This window comes from Mustela nivalis (genome assembly GCF_964662115.1).
Source record: "Mustela nivalis genome assembly, chromosome: 3".
NCBI classification, from domain to species: domain Eukaryota; kingdom Metazoa; phylum Chordata; class Mammalia; order Carnivora; family Mustelidae; genus Mustela; species Mustela nivalis.
Genome location: NC_139022.1, coordinates 174,761,566 through 174,787,797, shown reverse-complemented (window position 1 = coordinate 174,787,797; position 26,232 = coordinate 174,761,566). Strand labels below are relative to the sequence as shown.

Below are 26,232 nucleotides of genomic sequence, written 5' to 3'. Positions count from 1 at the left end.
GCAACTGTATCAAGTCTCGAATCAAGCTGGAATTTGAAAAGCGGCAGCAGGTGAGATACATTTTTCTGTCGATACCGGGTATGCCGTGTGCCCACCATGGGCCTCAGCAAGAGTCGGAGCCTCTGCTTGCCCGTGCTCAGGGATGGCGTCTGCAGACCCAGACCCAGGCGCCCTAGGATCCCCCACAGGCTAGCACCACACCGCCTGCCACCCCCACACGGCTGGACGTTCCAGTAAGAGTGGTGATTGATAATAATAATAATAATAATAATGCCTGGTGCACTTCCTCGCTTCTGCTGCCGGCTCAGTGCTCTGTGATAGCGTTTCCCCAGCTAACGTCTGAGCCCCCTCTGCCCCACAGTGCTTCCCACGGCACCTGTTGTCCACGTGGTGGGAAGTAAGCAAGGTTGTCCCTGCGGGGGGTGACAGCAGTTGAGGTGGAGGGTCCAACAGAGAGCTCTTTGCCGTAACAGGGGCTGTCCTGTGCTGACCCGTGTGCACGGAAATGCACAGCAGAGATATGGGTTACGACAAAGCCTTGGGAAAGGGAGGGGCGGGCGAGAAGGACGTGTGGCAGGCAAAGCCACAGTGTCATCAAGGATGGTGGAGAGCAGGGGAAACAAATGTTTTGGAGGGAAAACCATAAATACACAAGGGACCCCGTCTTAACGTGCTGGACTTCAGGCGATGGCGGGACAGCATGCGACAGACGGACGACGGGCTTTGTGTTTCTTGGGTTCGGGTATCGTCCCCAGGAACTCGGCTCCTGAAGGGGACAAGTAGCAGGAGCCTCTGTGAACAGCAGCCCCCCCCCCCGGGCATTCATCCTGGGTCCTGCCGTACCAGTCCATACGGGCACACAGAAGGTGCTTCGTACTGTTTGTTAGATTGTTCCGCGTTCGCCCATTCTATAAAATTGCTCCAAAATGTATCACAGTCGTGGCAGCAAAAAAGCATCCCTCAAACGTCGATGTGGACTTTTATTTGTGTACAGACCGAAGAATCGTGATTGAGTTCCGTTTTGAAAACAGGGAGTTCAGTTCATTCGACAACGAGTGAGCGCCGGTCAGGAGTGAGTCCAGGCGCTGGAAATATGGCTGTGAATATTGCATTCTCACTGGTATTATCGGCAAATCTCGTAGTTAATTTTTAGACGGCATTTTGTGGAGGTGCCTTGGGGGGATCTGTCGGTTGAGTGTCTGACTCTTGGTTTCGACTCAGTTCATGATCTCAGGGTCGTGAGATGGAGTCCCGCATCAAGCTCTGTGCTTAGCGCAGTCTGTGTAAGCCTCTCTCTCCCTTTGCCCCTCCATCCCCTGCCCTCTCTCTCTCTCTCTCTCAAATCAGTAAATCTTTAAAGAAGCAGCATTTTGTGTTAGAGCATGTATAGCAAAGGTAGTTAGGGACGAATGTTTAGTTCTTTGGTTTCTATGCATATCAAACTCTAGATCCAACATTAAGAAGTATAGGCAGTTAACTTGGGACCGTTGTCCAGTATGTTTTCATTCACCTGTATTCCAGTAGTATTTTAAATCTGGGTTCTAGAAAATTCCACAGGACTGTTTTCCCTGAAGAGTCCTGATGTTTTAGGATAGATGGTTTCCTTTTTCAAATAGCAGCAACTCTGTCAGGTGGGTCCTGACAGACATATTGAACTTCCTGTTCCATCACCTCCTGAATCTGCTTCAAAATCGCACCAAGGCTGAGGGAACTGACATTCCAAGTAGACAGATTATATAACCTAATATTTATAGTACCCGTTCTAACAAAAACGTAAGTCAGACTACTGACCTCGTCTGCACTACATACTTCTCTGAAGAGTCCTTGAGCAAGCAGAACTGGGTGCCAGCCTTTCATGGTGGCTTCCAAGTAGTCCGGTGGCCACACGGTGACCTTAATAGTTTGGGAATTAGAGCTGTGGCTTTCTGTGTGCCAGAGAATTTTGGGACCATCATGAGAGTGTTATAAGACATTATAAGGGCATTTACTAGTGTTTTACAAAGGAACCTTTTAAAAAATAAATGAAATAAAAGGGACACTGTGAAAGAAAAAGAAGACCTTGTAGTAAAGATGTTTAATAAAATATAATCTAATACCACAAATGTGCTTTGCTCTTGAAGTTGGGAGTCAGTGCCCAGGGTCTGGTGCCTAGAACGTGGTATTTTTCTTGTTAGGGTTTTGGGAAATGTGTTTCTAGAGTTAGAATGAATGCTTGTACTTTCTTCAGACTGACTTGTAGTTAAGTGGGAACAAAAACTTCTCTTCGTTAATAACATCAGTAAGACACGATCTGATAGATATAAGGAAATACATGAAAATTAGGCAGCGGCAATCTTTGTGTCCTTCACACAGAGGGTCAGTCTCTGAGACAGTGGGGCCTGGTATAGCCACAGACCCAATTATGGTCCAAGGGGTCCACACGTCACTTCCAGCCCAGCCACACACCATCTTGGCTCCACCCGTAGTCACAATGGCAACAACAGTGTCCTTCAGGTGCTCCAAGGGGTCCACACGTCACTTCCTGCCCAGCCACACACCATCTTGGCTCCACCCGTAGTCACAATGACAACCAGCAATGTCCTTCAGATGCTCCACTCAAGGACAGGGGTGTGTGCTGAGCAAAAGAATTTGCTTCAGCATCTGTTATGATAAAATAAGAGCCATCCATGTTAGTATTCTCCATCGGCCGTTGCCTCAGAGGGAGCTAACGTTCCCAGAGGCTGAGAAACCGCCATCTTGGGTCGTTCCTGAGCCTCTTTCACAGGGTCACTCAACCGACCTTCCTCCTTGAGAGGAAGGTCAATGTCAGGTGAGCCCAGCTGACCACCCCGCTGGGGGCTGTCGTAGCTGATGTCTAGGAATTCTGAAACCTTTTCAACTCTGCTCCACTCTTTCCTTTCCTTTCTTCAGATGTTGTGATATTTCCCCTAGATTCAAATGAGATGAATTTTTAGAGATAAAAACCATGTTTGAATAAAGTGACTCTTTGTGCTGTGAGATTTGGGGAGAGGAGGGAATGAAAAATGTTTGCAGAGTTTTTCTCAAGAGTTATATTCTTCCCCTGAAAATGCTGTCATGTAGAAACACTAAAAACTATGATTTTTTTTTTTTTTAATATCAGGTGGGAGATGTAATGCGTTAGCATCAAGGCCACCATTGGGGCTGGAAGGTGTCTTCTCGGGGAGTTTTGATTCTTGTGTTAAGTTTGAGTCCTGCCAGAAAAGCCACAGCCGTTTCTTGAGCACTGTGTCAGCGAGATACAAGGCTCTTTATCAAAGCTGAGAAAACGAGCGTTTCTCCCCGGAGTATGTAATAGACTCTCCAGAATTGACGGGAGCTGGATTCAGAGCAAAACAAGAACTTTCCCTCCTAACCGCATGGGCAGTGGAAATAAATTTTGCCTCTGTAGTTGTAAAAACTGGATTTGCTTTTTTAATGGAAAGAAAACAAACCCTCTTGCATGTATATGTTGTCTTTCTTTTAAAGTAATGTGATCAGAGCATTTTTACATCGTCTTCCTTCATCTGGAACCATGCTATAGATGGAGTATGACGGAATATGCATTCCAGGAGAAAGCACCAGTCAAGCAAGACACAGACAGCGCCCTGGTAAACCAGGGTGGAGGCACGGGGGTGGTTACTGAGTCAGTAGACTTCCTGGCTCTCCTTGAGGACTAATTGCTTTTCCTCTGTGCATACTTTGGTGGAAAATGTAACTGGTCCTTTTGTGTTCGTGGTTGGGTAGATAATGCACACGTGTTCATCCGAGCATGACAGCAGGTCACATGAGGGCATTGCTGATCACATGACATAAGTCATTGAGAATGCCAGGAAAAGTGTTGTTGAATGGTTTTTGATTTGGGCTGCTATATTTTGTCTGTTTTCATGAGAGAAAGAAGAAAAAAAGGAACTAATTTTTTTTTTTGAGTCTTTCTAATGGACCAGGTAGTCTCTTTAGTACTTTACATATATTGTACGCACTTCCTGTTGCTGCTATAACAAATGACCACACGTGAAGTGGCTTAAAACAGAACAGTTTATTCTCATCATTAGAAGTTAGAAGTCCAAACTCAGTCTCATGAACTAAAGTCAAAGTATTGGCAGGGCTGGCTCCTTTCAGAGGCTTTGAGGGAGAATCTGTTTCCTTGCCTCTTCAAGGTGCTGGAGCCTGCCCATCTTCCATTTCCAAATTTAGCAGCATAGCATCTTCTAGTCTCCCTCTCTTCTCCTCTCCATCTTTCTCTGTCCCGTCTGATTCTCAGTTGTACTTTCTTCCCTCTGTCTGCCTCTAGTTCTACTGCTTCCCTCCGTAAGTATAACCCAAGGTAATCTCCCCATCTCTAGGTCCTTAATTTAATCACATCTGCCATGTTCTTGTTTTGCCATGTAAGGTGACATATCCCAGGTTCCAGGGACTAGGATGGGGTCCTCTTCTCCAAGCCATTATCTTTTTTTATTTCTGGATGAACCTGATGACCGAAGTCCTTTCTCCTACGTTATCTGGATAAAGGAACTGGCCAAATGTCCAAATTACCTACAGAAGATGACTCAGCTAATAAGTGCGGCTTTTACTGCTTCCCAAGTTGGTTCATGGCAGCTTTGTTGGAGTGATCTCTAAGCATGGGTTAGCTGGAGATTTTCCCAGGTATATAGGAGTTTTGTTTCATTAACTACATTGTTTATCATTACTGGTGAAACAGGAAAGCATACGACAAGACCAGACATGATCTGATCATTAGGTGCCACACCATCATGATGAGCAGAGTGTCGCCTGTGGAGCGTTGGAAGTTCTGCGGGAGCTCACTCACACACGGAGTCACAGCGTGGACTCTGTCCATGGCTTTATTGCCACGCTGTGGTGCAGGGGCCGAGAGGAGGGTGCACTATGGGGGCCGACCACCTGACCTGACATGGGTGTTGTTCTCTTTGCCTGTGACATTGATCCGATTTCTTAACTTCTGAGTTTCTCTGATGGAGCTTGTGCTTGATACCTTGCCCAGTTCAAGAGACAGTTTCTGCCTCCCAAACAGCTTTCTGTTCAGAAAGTGCTTGGTCGCCTGTGTGGCCACGATATACTGATGGCATCAGAGCTCGCATTCAACCACAGAAGTCTGCGGCCACCCTGGCCGGGCCATAGGGCTCGAGGGGGCTGGAGGGAGGGTTTCCCGTGACCAGGCCATCCCAGGAGTTCCTGCCCCAGTGGGCTTCATTCTTCCTTGCTGCGAACAGATGGGACAGAGAAATGTTTTGCTTTGTCTGCCTAGCTGGTGGATAATTGTCCCCGACACTCTTTCTACTCGCATCATCTCCCCAAATTCAAGAGTTTCCTTTTCACCCACGGAACGGGCAGGGTGAGGCAATCCTGGCGGCTCATGTTGCTGGACTCATTGCGTCCTCCAGTTTCTGTCATCTCAGTGGGAGCTGGTTGGTGGGGTCCGAGCTGCGGCATCTCAACAGCATTGCTTCTTCAGGAAAGCAAATTGGGCTTCAAGAGGCCAACAAGAGTTCCAGCCGGTGAGACATTCCCAGTGCAACTCCTGAAGAACTCAAGCAGGAAACGTTATAAATGTTACCCAAGACCTTTGGGTGGGGCAGTGCCTCCAGTCAGGGTAACGGAACATGGAAACGCACAACATCGTGCCCTACATGCAGTTGGGTTCCGATATGCGGGCTCTGCTCAGGGTCTTGCATCATCAAAGATTATTAACCACGCTTTCCTCCCAGCCAGCGGAATATGTTATTTTGTGAGCCCACTTTTTTTCTAGTTTATTAAATCATCACCTGGACAATCTTTATCTTCCCTGATGAAGTCATAGCTTACATTGTTCTTGGTCACCACCTTCTTCCATTGTATTAAGTGATAGATGACATCATTTCCTGTCTCGTTGGAGAGGCTGCACTCATGTAAAGGTTGATCACCACCTCATCCTCAGCACACATTAGGGAGAGGTTGAAAGACACTTACCTTTTGCTTGAAAGTTGAAAAAAACAAAGAGTCATGGTTTCATGAAAGGGCTAGCTTCAAAGCGTTCGCCATTTGAGTCCATCAGATGGAAGTTCAAGAACGGTTGTCATGGTTTGCACCATGTTGTCTCATACTGATGACGTAAATTCTCAGGATGCTCGTGTGTGATGCCTCACTGAGAAATTCCAGGGCAAGGTATTTCCAAATACTGCATTTTACCATGACCCTTTGACCAGGTTCTTTCAAATGAGGAGTGAAAATCAATTCCAGAAAAAATATATTAATAAAGCCGAAGTATTTTTGGATAGGTCCTTCAGTTAAAATGCTTGAAATCAGTACATATTTCCGAAGATTGCAATGAGGGCCATCTTGTGAATGTGTAGTTTGGCTCCTTTATAGAGAAACCAACAATTATAGATCCAAGACCACAGAGGAAGGTTTCCCAAGACTCACTGTCGAATGCCATGCCTAACGCGGAGCAGAACCACAGGAGATTAGTAATAGCCCCTCACGAAAAGAGCACTAATGACTATCTGTACATCCTGTAACAAGTTAGACATTCTGCTCCGCAGGAAGAAAAATAAAATAGGGGTACAACAATTAGTCAAGCAGAGATTCTTCTAATGATTAAATATATGCAAATATCTATTTATATCATGACAACAGAAAAGCTAAATGGTAAAATAATATTCTGCAGAAGTTTCCTTTATGTGAGAAACTTGAGCAAAATTCCCATCTAACATTTATGGTAAGCAATTCACCTGTCTTATTGGAGAAACACCTGGGAAACAGTTTTGTTGCTGTAGCTTATCCTGAGCTAATCTATGCTGATAACATAAAAAGAAGCACAGAAAACAGAAGTTGCGCCCTAAGGAGAGCATCTGGTTTTGGTATTTTTGGCCTCTGGGAATTTTTAGTGTTTCATGGAGACCGCCTACTTTTTATACCCCATGATGCAATATTTTGATGCTGGCAAGATTGTATAATAGGCAAAGGATAATGTAGTCGAAAGATTCAAGAAAGCTCGACATCACTTGATATGAGAAAAATAACCCCAATAGAAAGGAATTCCAAAATCAGTCCTTCTGCTTGCATCATCCATTCTTCTGGTTTTTATCACATGTCGGAGAAAATGTACGTTTACTCCAAAATGAAAGGCAAAGTGTCAAGTCTTCGATGATATTTTTCTTCTTGCAGATGAAACCACAGATAGGCCACTGAACTGTTAATAGGGAGAAAGAAGCACTTTATACTTACCAACATGGGGCTTTTCAAGTGTTAACGTTATTGAACCTGTTTAATAATTTATTACCATGAGCACAGTCATGGACAAAAATACTTCACGTGGCATTAGCATTTTCTTACTGAATTGAGGCACCCACTGAGATTTATACTAAATTAAAAATTAGGACTTAACAAATTTTGGAATTATGTTAATTGCATATATGTTTCCAAGAAGTGTTAATCTTTGGATTTTTTGTTTGTTTTAGGTTGTTGAGTGTCCTCAAAGGTTTAGGAAATTTTGTTCTAGGGCTTTTCTGAGCCCTAGAACAAATATATTAGGGACCATTTATATGTCAGCTGCTGGATGTGAAAATTCCTCCCAGAGACCTCTGTTTTCCATAAAGGTGAAAATATGTACAGTTATCCAATAATCTCGGGAATGAAACAGGAGGAACATTTGAGGTCAGGATGTGCACAGAAAGCTGTTAAGTTAAAATATGGCTTTTAGGGGCGCCTGGGTGGCTCAGTGGGTTAAGCCTCTGCCTTCGGCTCAGGTCATGATCCCAGGGTCCTGGGATCGAGCCCTGCATTGGGCTCTCGTCTCAGCAGGGAGCCTGCTTCCCTTCCTCTCTCTTTGCCTGCCTCTCTGCCTTCTTGTGATCTCTCTGTGTCAAATAAATAAATAAATAAAATCTTTAAAAAATATGGCTTTACATATATACTTCCCTTGAATACAGAATTATGGTGCCTGGAAGGCATAGATCTGTCAGTGCTCCTACTTCACAGTTTTATCTTTGATTATGTGTTATGTGCCAAGGGATTAACTCCAGGGAATAGAATAATACCTAAAGCTTAAGGTTCCTGTTCTCTTTGGACTTAAACTGCAATGACAGGAGACAAACTATAACTTATTAAATGCATATGTTTGATTAGAAGATACAGTGAGTTCAGGGGACAAGGCATAATGGGGAAGGTGGAGTGGTGCATTGGAGAGGCCATCAGGGAAGGTCCTCTGGGAGGTGACACTAGAGCTGAAATAGGTATTACAGAAGGATGTAGCCCTTTGGTAACCTGATGAAAGTTCTCTAACAAGGGGAAGCCCTGCAGAGGGTTAAGAACCAGATTGTCTCACTTGAGGAACATACAGGTCAGTGGACCATTGGGTCCAAGAAGAGAGTTGGACAGGCAGACTGGAGCCAGAGCACACACTGAGCCTTGCAAGGTATGCTAAGGACTTGGAATTTTGTTATACACTGAATGGGAAGGCACTGAAGGGTTTAAGTGAGGTCGGGAGATGGACTGGTAACATTCTTAAAGGATCTCTCTGAGTGCTGGAGGAGAATGGAGTGTGGGAGGAGGGAGCGTTAGCAGAGGGATAAGCTTGGACAGCAATCCAGATTAGAGATAAGAGAAGCTTTTGGTCATAGTTGACAGATGCAGGACATATTTTGAAATTAAATGGGTAGGAATTGCTGTTGAGTTGGATGTTGGATGAGAGAAAGATAAAATAATCCAGAAAGATTCAGAAGCTTTGCATTTGAGCAACTGGGTAACAGTTGGTGTGTTACTTAGAAGATGACAAAGTCTTTGGGAACAATATTCATTGGAGGTAGGGGTGGGGTGGAATTCAAGAATGGAGTATTGAACAGTTAATTCTGAGATACCTATTATGTGTCCAAAGGGAGATGGCCAAGCTGTAGTTATAAGTAAGATCCTGATCTAAAAATGTCAATTTGGAGGTCATCAACATATAGTTGGTATTTAAAGGGCTAAATGAGATCCTCTAGGGAAAGAATATGATCAGAAAATATGAAAATGGCCCAGGGCCATGACCCAAAATGCACCAACATTAGAGAAAAGGACAGAAGGAGTAGAGTCAGCCAAAGTCACTGAGAAAGATCATTTGTAAAGGAGAAAAGCCAGAGAAGCCAAGAGAGAAAGTTTAGGGGGACAGTGGCCAACGTAGTCAAGTGCTGAAACAGTCACAGTGGATGGAGCATCAAAGAGGGGACCACCAGTCTCGGCAACATGGCGGTCACCAGTGCCCCTGGCAGAGGGGTCGAAACGACTGAGCTCAGGTAAGGAGAAAATAGGAAGTGAGGAAAGGCACGCAGTGACTGTTAACATCTCTTTGGACATATCCAGCTATAAAGAGGAGCCAGAAATTTCCAAGCAAATTATTTGGTCAAGGTTTTCTTCACCCAAGGTGGAAACTAGTGTTGTATTACATGTCTTACTATAGCATCTCTACCAATACGCTATACACTAACTATTGTTTCTACTGTAATATATTACAGTTTCCCAAATGTGTCTTTCTTTTATTCTGAATCATTGATTCCCAGGAAGGAAAGGGCAGAAGGATTGATTGATTTTTCCAGAAAGGTAACTGTGTTCCTGGATTACAGTTATTAACTAATCCCAGCACTGGTCCATTGTGTATGTGAACTCATATCTGGTAATTTCTACAAGAATGGACTTAACTCAGATGAAAATAATGAAAAAGAGTTATTAAATAGGCAAATAAATAATAACATACGGAAACTGTGAAAGGGAACAAAAAGGCTGAGAAGACTGTAGGTAAAATAAAGAGAATGGGTTAAGACCAAAACTCAAACCTTCAGGTGGGTTAACTGTTTTAGAAGCACATTCAAGTAAAACCATAAGATTAAATGGTAGAAGAAAAAGAATTCATCCTCTTAGAAAGAAAAATGTGTATCAGTGAATGTGCCATCGCCCTATTCCCCGGAGGGTCACTGCCCAGGGCTGAATGTTTCAATGTTGGGTGGTTTTCCTACAGGTGTAATCCTCATTCTAAGAAAGGGAAAAGCAAGGGTAGGCATTTCACCCGAAGATGAAAGTCAATCAGCACCCCTGGAATAGTTGGATTGAAGGTTAGAAACAGGAGCCCCGGGAGGCAGGTCCGAGCACCTTCTTAGGTCAGAGCTCTGAAGGCTGCAGCAGGTGTGCTGAGAGTTCCTTCCTGCTGGTCACTGACTCCACATGTTGGGGCTGACCAGAAAACAGGAGTCCAGGGAATGACTTTTTGGCCGCAAAATAGAATTTTCTTATTGTTTTCTTTCTTCTTTCTTTCTTTTTTCCCGAGTTCTGATTTAGGCACCTTTCTGGCTGTGTTTCGGCCCAATTCTCTAAGATCTCTAAGATATTAAGACTTTGGTTTTCTAAACAAGCCTTTTGGAATGAAAACCTGCGTATTTAATCCTTGACTGTGTAATCCTCGAGCCCCGTGTGCCCGTGGCTGCTTTGGATGAACCTGACACTCTCAGATGCATCTTCCCATTATGACGCTCATTTATATCACGTCGTCATGCATGTTAAATCTTCAAAAGATTAACCAAGGCAAACAACAAAAATGGGCCATTCATTATTCTCCCAGACCCGTATTCCTCTCCCCAAAATTCTCTAGTATGTTTTTGGCTAAAGTATTCTTATGAACTTGGGTAACATTAGCTTCATTGTTATGGAAGTGATCAACATAGCCTTCCAGAAGGGAGTGTACAGGTAGAATTTATGTGTGTGTGTGTGTGTGTTATGAACAACCCAATTATTATGTCAAAGACAAGATGCAAGCTTGGAATCACCCAGCCCGTTAGCTCGATCCAGATCTGCTGAAGAAGATGCATTTAAACTAGCTTTTGAGGGGCACCTGGGTGGCTCAGTGGGTTGAGCCACTACCTTCGGCTCAGGTCATGATCTCGGGGTCCTGGGATGGAGTCCCGAGTCGGGCTCTCTGCTCAGCAGGGAGCCTACTTCCCTTCCTCTCTCTGCCTGCCTCTCTGCCTACTTGTGATCTTTGTCAAATTAAAAAAAATAAAATAAAATAAACTAGCTTTTGATGAAACACTTGGCTCATGGACATGTTGTGGGGACGATTTATGGGATAATGGATCTTTCTTTTAAAAAAGATTTTATTTATTTATTTATGAGAGACAGAGAGAGAGAGAGAGAGTGCGCACAAGCAGGGGGAGGGGCAAAGAGAGAAGTGAACTCCTCGCTGAGCAGTGAGCCAGGCACGGGGCTTGATCCTAGGATACTGGGACCATGACCTGAACCGAAGGCAGTCACTCAGCCATCTGAGCCACCCAGGCGCCCAAGGATTCTGCATGTTTGAAACAGTGTTAGATTCTGCGATCGATGAGTACAGCACTTAACTGCTGTTTCAGACTTTTGCTGGTGAATTTTATTAACAAGTTGGGGGGGAAATGTTTCAGGAATGAGTGTTCCCCAGAATGGGTCCATACACTGAAACAAACGTCAACCACAGATTCTATGCTTTAAAAAGGGCAGATGGATCAAGAAGCACTCAGAACTCGGGCCGTGAGGATGTGACACTGCCAGATGAGTGAGCTCCCTGAAAAGTTAGGAGTGGGATTTGGGATGCTCTATTGAAAAACAGGGAAATCCTTTCATTAAAAGGGCAGTGCACTTCATCAGCTGATAGAAATAAGCATGAAATGTGACAAATTCCACAGGAGAGAGAAGGGACAAATCTCTCAAAGTTTTTGATGAATAATGGGGAAAAAAAAGTTAAAACTTGCCTTTTAATAAGTTTGCTTTTTATATGCTTTCATGAAAAATGTTCCCATCATTCCCCATGTAAATCAGCATTTATAGCTACTGTCTTCTGCCTTCAGTGATATCATAATTTTATTTCATTGGGAAATGAGCAACGTGGGCATGAAGACTAGAAAGGCCAAATCAAACATATTATGCAGAAAAAAGAGAGAGAGACCAAAATTATGGTATTTTGTGGATATTCTCTCTAGAGAATGATGACTTTAATCATTTCATCTCTTACTCTCTTTCTTCAGTAGTAAAATAGAGAAGGATGGGCTGGATTGTTTTCTCGGTCTCATGAAACATAATGACTAATCCAGTGCTCCAGCTGAGAAAGGATTTGGAAAACTTGCTTTTCTGATGCTTCAGAGAAAGTTCTGTGTTTGTTTCCTGTTCAGCCTTTCTACCCAGAAGCTCCCATTGAACAGAAGGAATGAGGAATTTGAAAATCGGCACCACCGTCCATGTTTCCAGTGTCACTTACACCCTGCAAAGCAGGACCTAGGTCTGATGTTCCCCACTCCCCCCGCTTCCAGGGAAATGCTCAGGCTTCTGGGAGATGGGTGCCCGGGTGGGGGTTCAGCATTCTGAATTCCACATGGCCTAAAAAGCGAGGGCCCAGGAAGTAGCTGACAGTTCGTATCAGAGCAGAAGGTTAGCTGAGGCTCATTTGATGTAGAGCAGGCCTCCCTGAGAGATCTTTCAGAGTGATAATAAAAGCAAAGCCAGCCTGTTCATCTTCAAAGTCCTGAGGGGGAAAAAAAAAGCCTCCAAGTCGTAAATGCCAGGAGGTACTTATTCAGCCAACAGAGAGGAAATGTTGACAACAGAAAGCATCAAAGGCCATCCCAGTGAGGGTCTAGTTTGTAAGAGTTTGGGGAAGGAAGATGGAGCTCTCTTTGGTTACCTGGTGACCAATGAACAGGTTCCTAATCACATCCTTTACTTTCTTTCTAGTCATATCTTTACCCCCTCTGCTCTTAAGTCATGAGTTAGAGACGTTTCTTTCTATGAGGAATTGATAAGACATTTGAGTTACGAGCCTGAATTTTTGTTTATTCAGTGAAAACTGCAGAGATCCACACGGACCCATCTCTGTGCTGCTAACATTTTAGTATGAGAAATGAGGAGAGAAACCCTAGAAGCTTCTAGCGTGGAGGAAAGAAATAACAACTTCTAGGTTAAGTGTGATGGGACGAGGGTCTGATTTTCATTTCTTATAAACAACATCAGATGTTAAAAACACAGTAGCGCAAAGTCTTAAAAATACTTAAGAAAAGCATTTTTCACTTTGATTTGTACACCAGGTCAAGTGAGATTGAAGTAAAGACTTGCAGGCGTGCGTGCACTCAGGAAGTGCAACCCCACACGTGTGCTGTGACATGGCAATTTTAGGATTTTTTTCCAGTAAGACACAAAAAAAATGCTTTGGGGGTTCCTTACTCTTGGGAGCATCTGCCTTCCCCTGCAGTGTCCCGGGGTCTGTCTCCTGATGCCCTCAGGCTTTAGCCCTGGAAACAGTAGCCGTAGGAAAGTCTGATGCAAACAAAAGAGATAAAAAGATAGGGAATAAGAGGAACTTCCTGAGCCAAGAAACTGGTAAAGCTTAAACGATAAGACTAAATAATTGTAGTTGCCTAATGTAAGAATAGAACTGTTAATTAAAACAGCAAGAAGAACAAAACTCGAATATTTTAAAAATCCGATGATTTCAGCTTGGGAGTGTTTTTATTAATGGATAACGTGGTCTGGAATGATTACTTCAAGACAGCAACCTATGGAGGAAAGCGGGCATCGCTTCTCTAAGGACAAGCTGTCCTGAATCACACAGCTCAGTAGACCGAGTCCTTCATACTTTCCTTCCACCCATGTAGGATAAAACCTCAGTTTAAGGACCCGATAGGGGGATCCTGACTGGCTCAGTCAGTTAAGTGTCTCATTTCCACTCAGGTCATGATCCCGGGGTCCCGGGTGGAGTCCAGAGGGCTCTGTGCTCGAAGGGGAGTCTGCTTCTTCCTCTCCCTCTGCCCTTCCCCGCCCTGCTTATTCTCTCTCTCTCTTTCTCTCTCTCTCAAATAAGTAAATAAAACCAAAATCTAAAAAAAAAAAAAAAAAAGAAAAAGAAAGAAAAAAGAAAGACCAGATAAATAGTGCGTATTACATTTAAGCTGTGAAAGTCAGTACTCTGCGGCACGTTACACATCTCAGCATTATTGAGATTTGCACTTACCTAATATCTGTAATCTCAGAGAACAAAGTTCTTTATAAAAGTCATAAATAGCACATCCCATAGAACTGTGTCCTACTGTCGTGTCACTCGCAGAAATGCATCTGGCAGGGGCACCTAGGGGGCTCAGCGGGTGAAGCATCCGCCTTCGGCTCAGGTCATAGGTCCTGGGATCGAGCCCCTCATCCGGGTCCCTGCTCCACAGGGAGCCTGCTTCCCCCTCTCCCTCTGCCTGCAGCTCCCCCTGCTTGTGATCTCTCTCTCTGTCTCTGTGCACCAAATAAATGAATAAATCTTTAAAAAACAACAAGAAAAGAAACAGCAGTTACTGAGGCAGTAGCAACAGCTGACGCAGATGGGCGATCTCATGTAGCTTCCTGAAGGCAAGACTCAAAAACAAGTTTGCTTTGGGGGTTCCTTACTCTTGGGAGCATCTGCCTTCCCCTGCAGTGTCCCGGGGTCTGTCTCCTGATGCCCTCAGGCTTTAGCCCTGGAAACAGTAGCCGTAGGAAAGTCTGATGCACTCAGGAAAGGTTGGCTTCTCCTAACACGAATCCCCTCACTGGGCAGACCTTCCTGTCCTTTGCGGTGAGTGAATGAGCCTTTTAACTTCCAGTATAACCAGTTCTGCCTGATTATGTGACCAACCCTGGACAAGTATTTTTTGTTTTAATTGATTGGCTGGTGGGTGGGTTGATTGGTTTTCAAACTTCTCAGTTCCTTGGTTTCCCGGTCTATAAAATGTGAGTAGTGGTAGCATCTGTCCCATAGGGTTGTTCTGGGGACAGAGCGTATATGTCAAAGATTTGGAGCGCCTTCTGCAAGCAAGCATGCCGCGCACGGGGGCTCTTAGCCACGAGGCGGAAATTGCATGAGCCATGAACCTCATGGGCTGCGGGTCTCTTGGAGCTGTGAACTGGTGGTTTGCACCAAGATTCTTCTATTGTATGAACACTCGGAAATGCTCTAAATGTTATAAAAAGTAGCCCCATTGTGAACTTTTGGAAATTAGCAGTGCTTTTAAAGACACCTTTTAACACTTAAGAAAATAACAAGCAGGAAAGTAGAGAGGGGTGGACAGTGAGGGCTGTTACCAGCCCAGAGTGTTGCTGGACAACCGACCTCCTTTCTTTCCCACCAATATTTGTAAAATTTTGGAAAATTTAAAGATCTACAAAGAATCATCTCTCCTGATTGCTGCAGGTCAGTCTGTACTTGACTTTCGATGTTTCCAGATGTTTCTTTTTCTCTCCGCATCAAAATATTTGAGACTTTTCAATTTTTTTGAGGGAGGCTTGGATGGCCATGTATTTCCCCCTTAGGACCGCCTTTGCTGTATCCCATAGGTTTTGGACCGAAGTGTCTTCATTCTCATTGGTTTCCATGAATTGTTTTAGTTCTTCTTTGATCTCCTGGTGGATCCAAGCATTCTTAAGAAAGGTGGTCTTTAGCTTCTTTGACAGCAAGGTGTTTGAGTTCCTTCTGAACTTTTCCTTGTGATTGAGCTCCAGTTTCAAAGCATTGTGATCTGAGAATATGCAGGGAATAATCTCAGTCTTTTGGTATTGGTTGAGTTCTGATTTGTGACCCGGTATATGGTCTATTCTGGAGAAGGTTCCGTGTGCACTTGAGAAGAATGAGTATTCTGTTGTTTTAGGGTGGAATGTTCTGTATATATCTATGAGGTCCATCTGGTCCAATGTGTCATTCAATGCTCTTTTTTCTTTATTGATTTTCTGCTTCTATGATCTATTTCTGAGAGAGGTGTGTTAAGATCTCCTACAATTAGTGTATTCATATCTATATGACTCTTTATCTTGATTAACAGTTTTCTTATGTAATTGGCTGCTCCCATATTGGGAGCATAGATATTTACAATTGTTAGATCATCTTGGTGGATAGTCCCTTTAAGGATTATGTAGTGTCCTTCTGTATCTCTGACTACAGTCTCTAGTTTGAAGTCTAATTTGTCTGATATGAGAATCGCTACCCCAGCCTTCTTTTGAGGCCCATTGGCATGAAAGATGCTTCTCCATCCGTTCACTTTCAGTCTGCGTGTATCTTTAGGTTCAAAATGGGTCTCTTGTAGACAACATATGGATGGGTCCTGTCGTTTTATCCAGTCTGCAACCCTGTGCCGTTTTATGGGTGCATTTAGGCCATTCACATTGAGAGTGATTATTGATAGATACGTTTTTATTGACATCGAGTTACCTTTGAAGTCTCTCTTTCTGTAGATTGTCTCTATATTTCTGTTCAATGCTATTCTTAGGATTTTTCCTCTTTTATAGAACCCCCCTTAATATTTCCTGCAGTGTCGGCTTGGTGGTTGCATAGTCTTTTAAGCCTTGCCGGTCTTGGAAACTCTTTATCTCTCCATCCATTCTGAATGTCAGTCTTGCTGGATAAAGTATTCTTAGTTGCATGTTCTCCTCACTCAGTGCCCTGAATATATCTTGCCAGCCTCTTCTGGCTTGCCAGGTCTCTGTGGACAGGTCTGACGTGATTCTGATGGGCTTCCCTCTGTAAGTAAGGAGCCTCTTTGCCCTGGCGGCTTTCAAGAGATTATACCTACAATTATAATTCCTCAATTTGACTATCAGGTGTCGTGATGTTTTTTTGGAATGTAGAATCTTGGGTGGAGACCGTTCAGCCTCTAGTACATGAATGCTGGTTCCATTCGCGAGATTGGGAAAATTTTCATGAAGGACTTGTTCCACTATATCTTCTAGACTTCTTTCTTTTTCCTCCCCTTCAGGGATTCCAATAATTCTGATGTTGGAATGCTTCATGGCATCATTTATTTCGTTGATTCTGTTTTCGTGGTTTCTAAGCTGTTTGTTCCAGGCTTCCTACTGATCCTTTCTCTCTATCTGTTTGTCTTCCAGATCACTAATTCTAACTTCTGTCTCAGTTACCCTAGATTTGAGAGAGTTTAGATTAGATTGGAACTCATTGAGAGCATTGTGAACCTCCTCCCTGGTAGCTTTAATCTCCGCCCTAACATTGTGAACATCCTGTCTGGTCGCTTTCAGTTCGGCCCTAATCAATTCCGTTTGGTCATCCATGGCTTTCTCCAACCTAGCTATTGCCTGGATAATTGTTAGCCTGAATTCTCTTTCCAACATATTGTCTATGTTGATAGCCGTTAGCTCTGTTGCAGAAGGTCCATCCTCTGTATTTTTCTTCTGTTGGGCATTCCTCCTCCTAGTCATTTTGGTGGGAGATGACTGAACAGATGTAGCTGGATGTATCAACTGTGGTGCAGTCAAGGTGCACCCTAGAACACTTCTGAGCAATCAGGATTCCCCACCCAAACGAGAGACAAAAGAAAAGAAAAAAAGAGAGAGAGAGAGAGAGAGAGAAAGGAAAGAAAGGGAAGATGAAAAAGAAGGTTCAGCCCAGAGGGGCCCCAAGGTAAGATTTATGAAGTAGACAAACAAAAAGAGATAAAAAGACTGATACAAGTATATGACAAGAAAATTGAAAAATCCAGAATACACCAGCTGTCTCTACACCTTAAAGAACTGGAGAATCAACAACAAATCAAACCAACTCCACACATAAGAAGGGAAATAATCAAGATTAGAGCTGAGATCAATGAGGTAGAAACCAGAGATACAGTAGAACATATCAATGAAACTAGAAGCTGGTTTTTTGAAAGAATCAATAAGATCGATAAACCATTGGCCACACTAATCCAAAAGAAAAGAGAGAAAGCCCAAATTAATAAAATTATTAATGAAAAGGGAGAGATCACAACTAACACCAAGGAAGTAGAAACAATCACTAGAAGTTATTATCAACAGTTATATGCCAATAAGCTTAGCAACCTAGATGAAATGGATGCATTCCTGGAAAAATATAAACTACCAAAATTGAACCAGGAAGAAATCGACAACCTGAATAGACCGATATCTAATAACAAGATTGAAGCAGTGATCAAAAACCTCCCAAAAAACAAGAGCCCAGGACCTGATGGATTCCCTGGGGAATTCTACCAAACCTTCAAAGAAGAAATAACACCTATAGTCCTGAAGCTGTTTCAAAAAATTGAAGCAGAAGGAAAACTTCCAGACTCTTTCTATGAAGCCAGCATTACCCTGATCCCCAAACCAGGTAAAGACCCTCCCAAAATGGAGAACTTAGACCAATATCACTGATGAATATGGATGCTGAGATTTTCAACAAGATCCTAGCCAACAGGATCCAACAGCACATTAAAAAGATTATCCACCATGACCAGATGGGATTCATCCCTGGGCTACAAGGATTGTTCAACATTCACAAATCAATCAATGTGATACAACAAATTAATATGAGAAGAGAGAAGAACCACATGGTCCTCTCAATTGATACAGAAAAAGCATTTGACAAAATCCAGCATCTGTTCCTGATTAAAACGCTTCAAAGTATAGGGATAGAGGGAACATCCCTGAACCTCATCAAATCTATCTATGAAAGACCCACAGCAAATATCATCCTCAATGGGAAAAAGCTTGCAGCCTTCCCGTTGAGATCAGGAACAAAACAAGGATGCCCACTTTCACCACTCTTGTTCAACATAGTATTAGAAGTCCTAACAACAGCAGTCAGACAACAAAGAGAAATAAAAGGTATCCAAATTGGTAATGAAGAAGTCAAACTCTCTCTCTTCGCAGATGACATGATTCTTTATATGGAAAACCCAAAAGACTCCACCCCCAAACTACTAGAACTCATACAGCAATTCAGCAACGTGGCAGGATACAAAGCCAATGTGCAGAAATCAGTAGCTTTCTTATACACTAACAATGAAAATACAGAAAGGGAAATTAGAGAATCGATTCCGTTTACTACAGCACCAAGAACCATAAGATACCTGGGAATAAACTTAACAAAAGAGGTGAAGGATCTGTACTCGAGGAACTACAGAACACTCATGGAAAGAAATTGAAGAAGACACAAAAAGATGGAAGACCATTCCATTCCATGCTCTTGGATCGGAAGAATAAACATTGTTAAAATGTCTATACTGACTAGAGCAATATATACTTTTAATGCCATTCCGATCAAAATTCCACCGGTATTCTTCAAAGAGCTGGAGCAAATAATCCAAAAATTTGTATGGAATCAGAAGAGACCCCGAATCACTAAGGAAATGTTGAAAAACAAAAATAAAACTGGGGGCATCACATTACCTGATTTCAAGCTTTATTACAAAGCTGTGATCACCAAGACAGCATGGTACTGGCATAAAAACAGACACATAGACCAGTGGAACAGAGTAGAGAGCCCATTATATGGACCCTCAACTCTATGGTCAATTAATCTTTGACAAAACAGGAAAAAATATACAGTGGAAAAAAGACAGTCTCTTCAATAAATGGTGCTGGGAAAACTGGACAGCACAATATACAGTGGAAAAAAGACAGTCTCTTCAATAAATGGTGCTGGGAAAACCGGACAGCTATATGTAGAATGAAACTCGACCATTCTCTTACACCATACACAAAGATAAACTCAAAATGGATAAAAGACCTCAATGTGAGACAGGAATCCATCAGAATCCTAGAGGAGAACATAGGCAGTACCCTCTTTGATATCACCAACAGCAACTTCTTTAAAGATATGTCTCCAAAGGCAAAGGAAACAAAAGCCAAAATAAACTTTTGGGACTTCATCAAAATCAAAATCTTCTGCACAGCAAAGGAAACAGTCAAAAAAACAAAGAGGCAGCCCACGGAATGGGAGAAGATATTTGCAAATGACAGTACAGACAAAAGGTTGATATCCAGGATCTATAATGAACACCTCAAACTCAACACACATGAAACAGGCAAACATATCAAAAAATGGGAAGAAGATATGACCAGATACTTCTCCCATCAAGACATACAAATGGCTATCAGACACATGAAAAAATGTTCATCATCATTAGCCCTCAGGAAGATTCAAATTAAAACCACATTGAGATATCACCGTACACCAGTTAGAATGGCCAAAATTAGCAAAATAGGAAACAACATGTGTTGGAGGGGATGTGGAGAAAGGGGAACCCTCTTCCACTGTTGGTGGGAATGCAAGTTGGTGCAGCCTCTTTGGAGAACAGTGTGGAGATTCCTCAAGAAATTAAAAATAGAACTTCCCTATGACCCTGCCATTGCACTCCTGGGTATTTCCCCCAAAGATACAGATGTCGTGAAAAGAAGGGCCATCTGTACCCCAATGTTTATAGCAGCAATGGCCACGGTCGCCAAACTATGGAAAGAACCAAGATGCCCTTCAACGGACGAATGGAAAAGGAAGATGTGGTCCATATACACTATAGAGTATTATGCCTCCATCAGAAAGGACAAATACCCAACTTTTGTAGCAACATGGACGGGACTGGAAGAGATGATGCTGAGTGAAATAAGTCAAGCAGAGAGAGTCAACTATCATATGGTTTCACTTATTTGTGGAGCATAACAAATATCATGGAGGACAAGGGGTGTTAGAGAGGAGAAGGGAATTGGGGTAAATTGGAAGGGGAGGTGAATCATGAGAGACTATGGACTCTGAAAAACAATCTGAGGGTTTTGAAGGGGCGGGGGGTGGGAGGTTGGGGTACCAGGTGGTGGGTATTATAGAGGACATGGATTGCATGGAGCACTGGGTGTGGTGAAAAAATAATGAATACTGTTTTTCTGAAAATAAATATATTGAAAAAATTAAGAAAAATATTTGAGACTTGACATTCTAAGCAAAGGGACTGCTAATTAGACTCTGCCTTCCTTCTTCTTCTCTTAAGGAGCCCTGGGGAAGACACAATGCTGAGAGCGATATCAGTGCTCTGGGCTGCGTCTTCCTCATGAGTAAAATAAGGGTTCTGGCCCTCGATAGATTTCCTGCCAGCCTAATGGTCCATGACTTTACATTTTTCCAGGACTGTTTTCAGTCTCTCAGAAACCTTCAAAGAGAGACTCTGTGACTGGTCTCCCTTCCTTCTCCCTGCCTCCCTGCCTTCCTCCCTCCCCCCTCTTCCTTCCTTTCTTTTTTTCCCTTTCTTTCTTCCTTTTCTTTCTTTTCTTTCCCTTCCTTCCTACTTCCCTCCCCTTCCCTTTCTTTCCTTTCCCTTAAATGCTGGCTAAGATTTTGAGGTGTTCCCATGCAGTTTCATTCCTTATCAGTTTCACTTCTTATCTGGTTTCTATCCTGTGTTCGTTTCTCATGGCACATCACTCCTACTCTGCCTAATTATTTTCATGAATTGTAAATATTCATGCATACCCATTACAAGAAACTCTTCAGAGCAAAGCAGTACATGAAAACTTGTTTTTGTGTGTACAAGGAAGAATACTATGGCCACTTAGCATAGAAATATATCCTGCCAGAAATATGATTGGTTGGTGGCCCAGGAGCATCAGTATTCTTCATTCTAATGGTTTCGATTAATGACCACTCACAAAGGCCTGTCTCCTGGCAATAGAAAAAGGCAGTGTCTCCTAATAACTTAAGAAAATCTTTGTCAAGGGCACCTGGGTGGCTCAGTGGGTTAAGCCGCTGCCTTCGGCTCACGTCATGATCTCAGGGTCCTGGGATCGAGTCCCGCATTGGGCTCTCTGCTCAGCAGGGAGCCTGCTTCCCTTCCTCTCTCTCTGTCTGCCTCTCTGCCTACTTGTGATTTCTCTCTGTCAAATAAATAAATAAAATCTTTAAAAAAAAAAAAAAGAAAGAAAATCTTTGTCAAGAAAAATGTGGAAGGACAGAAAAACAGACTTACTGTGAGACCTGAAATATATAGCAATAAATAAAACAAACTAGTCTTAAGTCATAAAATGCAGAAAAATGTAATCATAGATAAATAAAACCATTTGTGTCACCTAACAGAACTTTGATGTGCAAAGAAGGTATTATCTTAAATTTGTGAAGCGAACCATTGCTACCATTATAAGCAAAAAGATTTCCTGTTGGTTTCTGGAAAAGAGTGGAATTGGATAAAAGTCTTTTGCTCATAGCTATGGCTTAAGCAAAATATGATGTCTCAGAAAATATGCTACTAGAGCTTACTGGGCATAAAACTTGTCTAATAAATTTGAGTGATACATTATAAATTACCTCTCTGGCTAAGAAAACACTTTTGTCCTTATGTCCTCGGTGTCATTCCAGTGGGATCCACTTAATATTTAAGAGATAACTTCTGACTGAAGGAATTTCTTTGGCTTCTGGTTGGACATTACGATCACTTTGAAATATGAAAATCAGAAGTGACATTATTTTCCTGTTTTGCCCTCATCTGGACAACAACTGAGTACAAAGTTTCCTGAGCTACAAATATTGTCTTGATATGGAATGAAACATTCAACACAAAAATTATTTCCTTTGTTTACCTTCTGATGTCATAGAGGATTCAGCATGGGATTTTGAGCTCTCCCAGACACTGTATTTCTTGCTGCTACCTGGTCAGTGAGGAGCACGTGCAGCTAGTGTCCCGGGCTTACTCAAGCATGGGAAATGTAGCACATTCTGGATCTGAAGATCTAAATGTAGCCTGTACTAAGCTACATACTGTTACCCACATTTATAGACAGAAGAATGGAACCGTACTCGTTTTATTTCTGGGGAGGAATAGGAAATGAAATGTAGCACACGGTGTGTCCGTGTGAGGAGTGCTCTGCAGGAAGCCTTGCCTGTCTACACCTCTCAACACTTGGGTTTACAAGGGCTTTTGTCTCCAGCCTGTTCCCCGTCATTCACCCCCCAGGAATCTCACCCTTGCTTGTGGCTTTAAAACCCTCCATACACCGAAGACTGTAAAGCTCTGATCTCTCCTCTGAAACCCAGACTCAGAGTCCAACTAACAAACCCACGTTTTCATTGGAATGTGTACTGAGCATCTCAAACGTAACATGACCCAAATGGGACCTCTGATTTCCCCCAAACTGACTTTTTTCCTGTTTCTCTCTCAGTAAATGACATACATTTCACCCAGTTGCTCAAGCTCAGAATCACAAGAGGAGTTGTGCTGGGCTCTTCCTTTTCTTTGCTCCTCACATTCTTTGGTACCACCAGCAAATGGTACTGGCTCTGGCTCCAAGGACACCCCACCTTCCCTTACCACTGGCACCACCATCCTTCTCTGCGGACATCAGTGTTACCTGAGTGACCCTTGATAACACATGCCCTGTCCTCCCACAGTCTGTTCCCCACACAGCGTCCACATTAAGCCTTAAAGCAGTTGTTTGTCAGTTGGTGTTACTCTTTGTCTTAACCCCGGGAAATAGAATCTAAAGCTGTCACCCTGGTTGATGTGGCCCCAAAGGATCTGGCACTGACTGACTTTCCAGTTTTATATCCTACCACTTTTCCCCCTCACAGTAACAACATGGGGCCTTATAGCTCTCTTCAGTTTGGGTACATTTTGCAACATGGCTTTGACACTGATTCCTTTGCTCCCAGCCTTCTTTAGTCCAGCGCCAGCCCCTAGCGATAACCTGTGACCCTGCTGTCTGACACGGCAGGTCAAGGATCTTCATCCCCCGGCCGTGCACCAATTTCACAGCCCTTGCCAACAATCCATCTCTCCTCCTTTCTCCTTTCTTTTTTCTTTTTTTCTTTCTTTCTTTTTTTTTTTTTTTTTTGCTTTTTGTCATAACAGAAATCATCAAACATCTTCTGTAAAGGATTAAATGGTAAATATTTTAGGCTCTGTGGGCCAAGTGGCAAAATCAAGCCACTGTTCTTATCAGAAGGCATATTGTTACCCATCCCCACACACACACACAGAGTCACTTACGCTTTACATTTAAAAATGTAAAAACCCTTCTTAACTTATGGGTCATCCCAAAATGGGTGGGAGATAGGATGTGGCCCAGGAACCATAGATTGATGACCTCTGGTCATTATTACTCAATAGAAAAAAGCATCAATATAGGAGGGAATTTGAAAATTTGGCTTATCCCAATGTCCCCAGCACTTAGAAGAAATAAAAGATTCAAAACAGCTACAATAAAAAATGCTTGAAAAATTAAAGGAAACCATGCTAAAACAAGTACAGGAAGATGCGATGGCCATGTCTCATCCAATAATAATATCATTGGATCGATAGAAATGACAAAAACAGCTGGTGGAAATTCTGGAATTAAAAGTACAATAACTGAAATGAAGTAGCCAGTAAAGTGGATGGACAGTAGATTGGGGCTGTCAGAAGAAAGAACTGGTAAACCTGACCACAGATACCAATGGGCAACGTGCAAACTGCCGAACAGAGAGAAAGAGGATAGACAAGGACGAACTCGGCTTCAGGGGAAAGTAGGACACCAGTAAGTGCACCACCATAAGTCAGTTGGGAGTCCAGAAGACAGGGCAGAGAGAAAGAGCAGGAAAAACTTCAAAGAAACAATGAAGACCATTTCCCAAATTCAGGGAATCCAAGAATATAAAAAAAATCCAAGTATGATAAATGCTGGAAGATCCACCCCCAGACACATCGCAGTAAAAATGCGGAAAGCCAATCACAAAGAGAGAATCTTGGAAGCAGAAAGAGAAAAATGTCTCATCACTTATAGAGGAATCCTAATAAGGTCAACAGCTGACTTTACGTCTGAAACAATGGAGGCCAAAGGGCAGTGGGATTGTATGTTCAAAGTACTGAGAGAAAAAAACAACTTTCAACTAAGAAACTCATTTTAAGATAGAAATTAAAAACTCTATAAATGTATACATATTCTTTTCAGAGTTTCTTTAAAAGACATCATATTGTGTGTGTTAATAATTACACCAAGGTATTACAGAGGGTGTGACTTACAGAGATGGAATATGTATAGCACACCATGATAGTAGTAATTATGTGCATTGATTATCATACACAGCAGTAATAGCCCACAAAAGGACTACTAATGAATACAAGTTTAGAATGCTATCCTAAATTTCATGTGGAGTTGCAAGTGACACAGAACAGCCGAAACAATTCTGAAAAAGAAAAACAAATTCAAGGACTCATTCTTCCTGATTTCAAAACTTCCTACACAAATAGAGTAATCAAGAAAATGTGTTGCTGGTCTAAGGGTAGAAATATAGATCAATTTAATAGAATTGAAACCCACATTTATAATCAATTAGCTTTTAATGCAGATGCCAAGATAATTCAGTGAGTAAGGAATACTGTCTTCAGTAAATTGTTCTGTGACAATGAAAATCCACATGCAAAAGAATATAACTGGATGCTACCTCACGCCACATAAAAAATTAACTCAGACTGGTTCAGCGATTTAAATGTCAGTGCTGAAACTCTAGACATCTTACAAGAGAATGTATCCATAAATTCATATGAGACAGGATTAAGGTGGGTTTCTTAGGTATGATATTGAAAGAAGAACAATAGAAAGAAAGAGGTAAATCAGACGTCACCAAAACTGAAATCTTTTGTGCTTCAAAAGACAGCATCGAGAAACTGGGAATGACAGCTCATAGAGTGAGAGAAAATATTTTCAAACTGTATCTCTGAGAAAGGACTGGTATCTAGAATATATAAAGAACTCTTATAATGCAGAAATAAAAAACAAAGAAGTCCAGCTAAAAAGAGCCAAAGGATCTCCATACACATTTCTCCAGAGAAGATATTCAGATGGCCAGTGTATGCATTAAAAAGATGCTCGTCATTAGCAGTCTGGGAAACGCAAATCAGAACCACAATGAGATATCACTGTACAGTCACTGGAATGATTATAATCATAAACACAGAATATATGCATCGTTGAAAATGTGAATAAGTTGAAACCTCATACACCGGTGAGGGGATCGTAAAGTGAGGACACTGCTCCGGAAAACAATCTGGCAATTCCTCAAAAGATTAAACTTAGAGTTACCATATGAACCAGCAGTTCCGTTTTTAGGTAGCTACCCAAAAGAAATGAAAACATATGTCCACACAAAAAATTGTCCATAAATGTCCATGGCAGCATTATGCATTATTCATAATAGCTAAAAAGCGGTAACCACCCAAATTTCTAAACTCACTCTCCTAGGAACCTGCTCTCTGCTTTTTTCATCTCACTGGCAGTGACACACTGGCTGGTGTCAGAGAAGTCCAGCCTCGCCCGACTCCACGTAGGCGCTGGTCTTGATCTGTGTGCATGCCTTGTGCTTGACTGACAGCAGTCAGAAAGTACCAGCGGTCATCATCATCCCCATCCTCAGAACACCTCCTTCAGAAGCCACTGCTCTGTCGCCTCGCTCGCTGGGGTGGCTGTAGGCCAGGCAGTTGCCTTGTTTCATTTCTA

General features: G+C 42.5%; 1 protein-coding gene across 1 annotated transcript in view; it reads left to right on the top strand.

Annotated features, from left to right (window-relative positions):
- The window catches only part of ADCY2 (adenylate cyclase 2), a 406,568-nt gene that overhangs the window by 208,879 nt on the left and 171,457 nt on the right, over positions 1–26,232 (top strand). Inside the window, exon 4 of the mRNA XM_082723386.1 lies at positions 6–50. Coding sequence (XP_082579512.1) covers positions 6–50 — 45 coding nt within the window. The remainder of the gene's footprint in view (positions 1–5; positions 51–26,232) is intronic.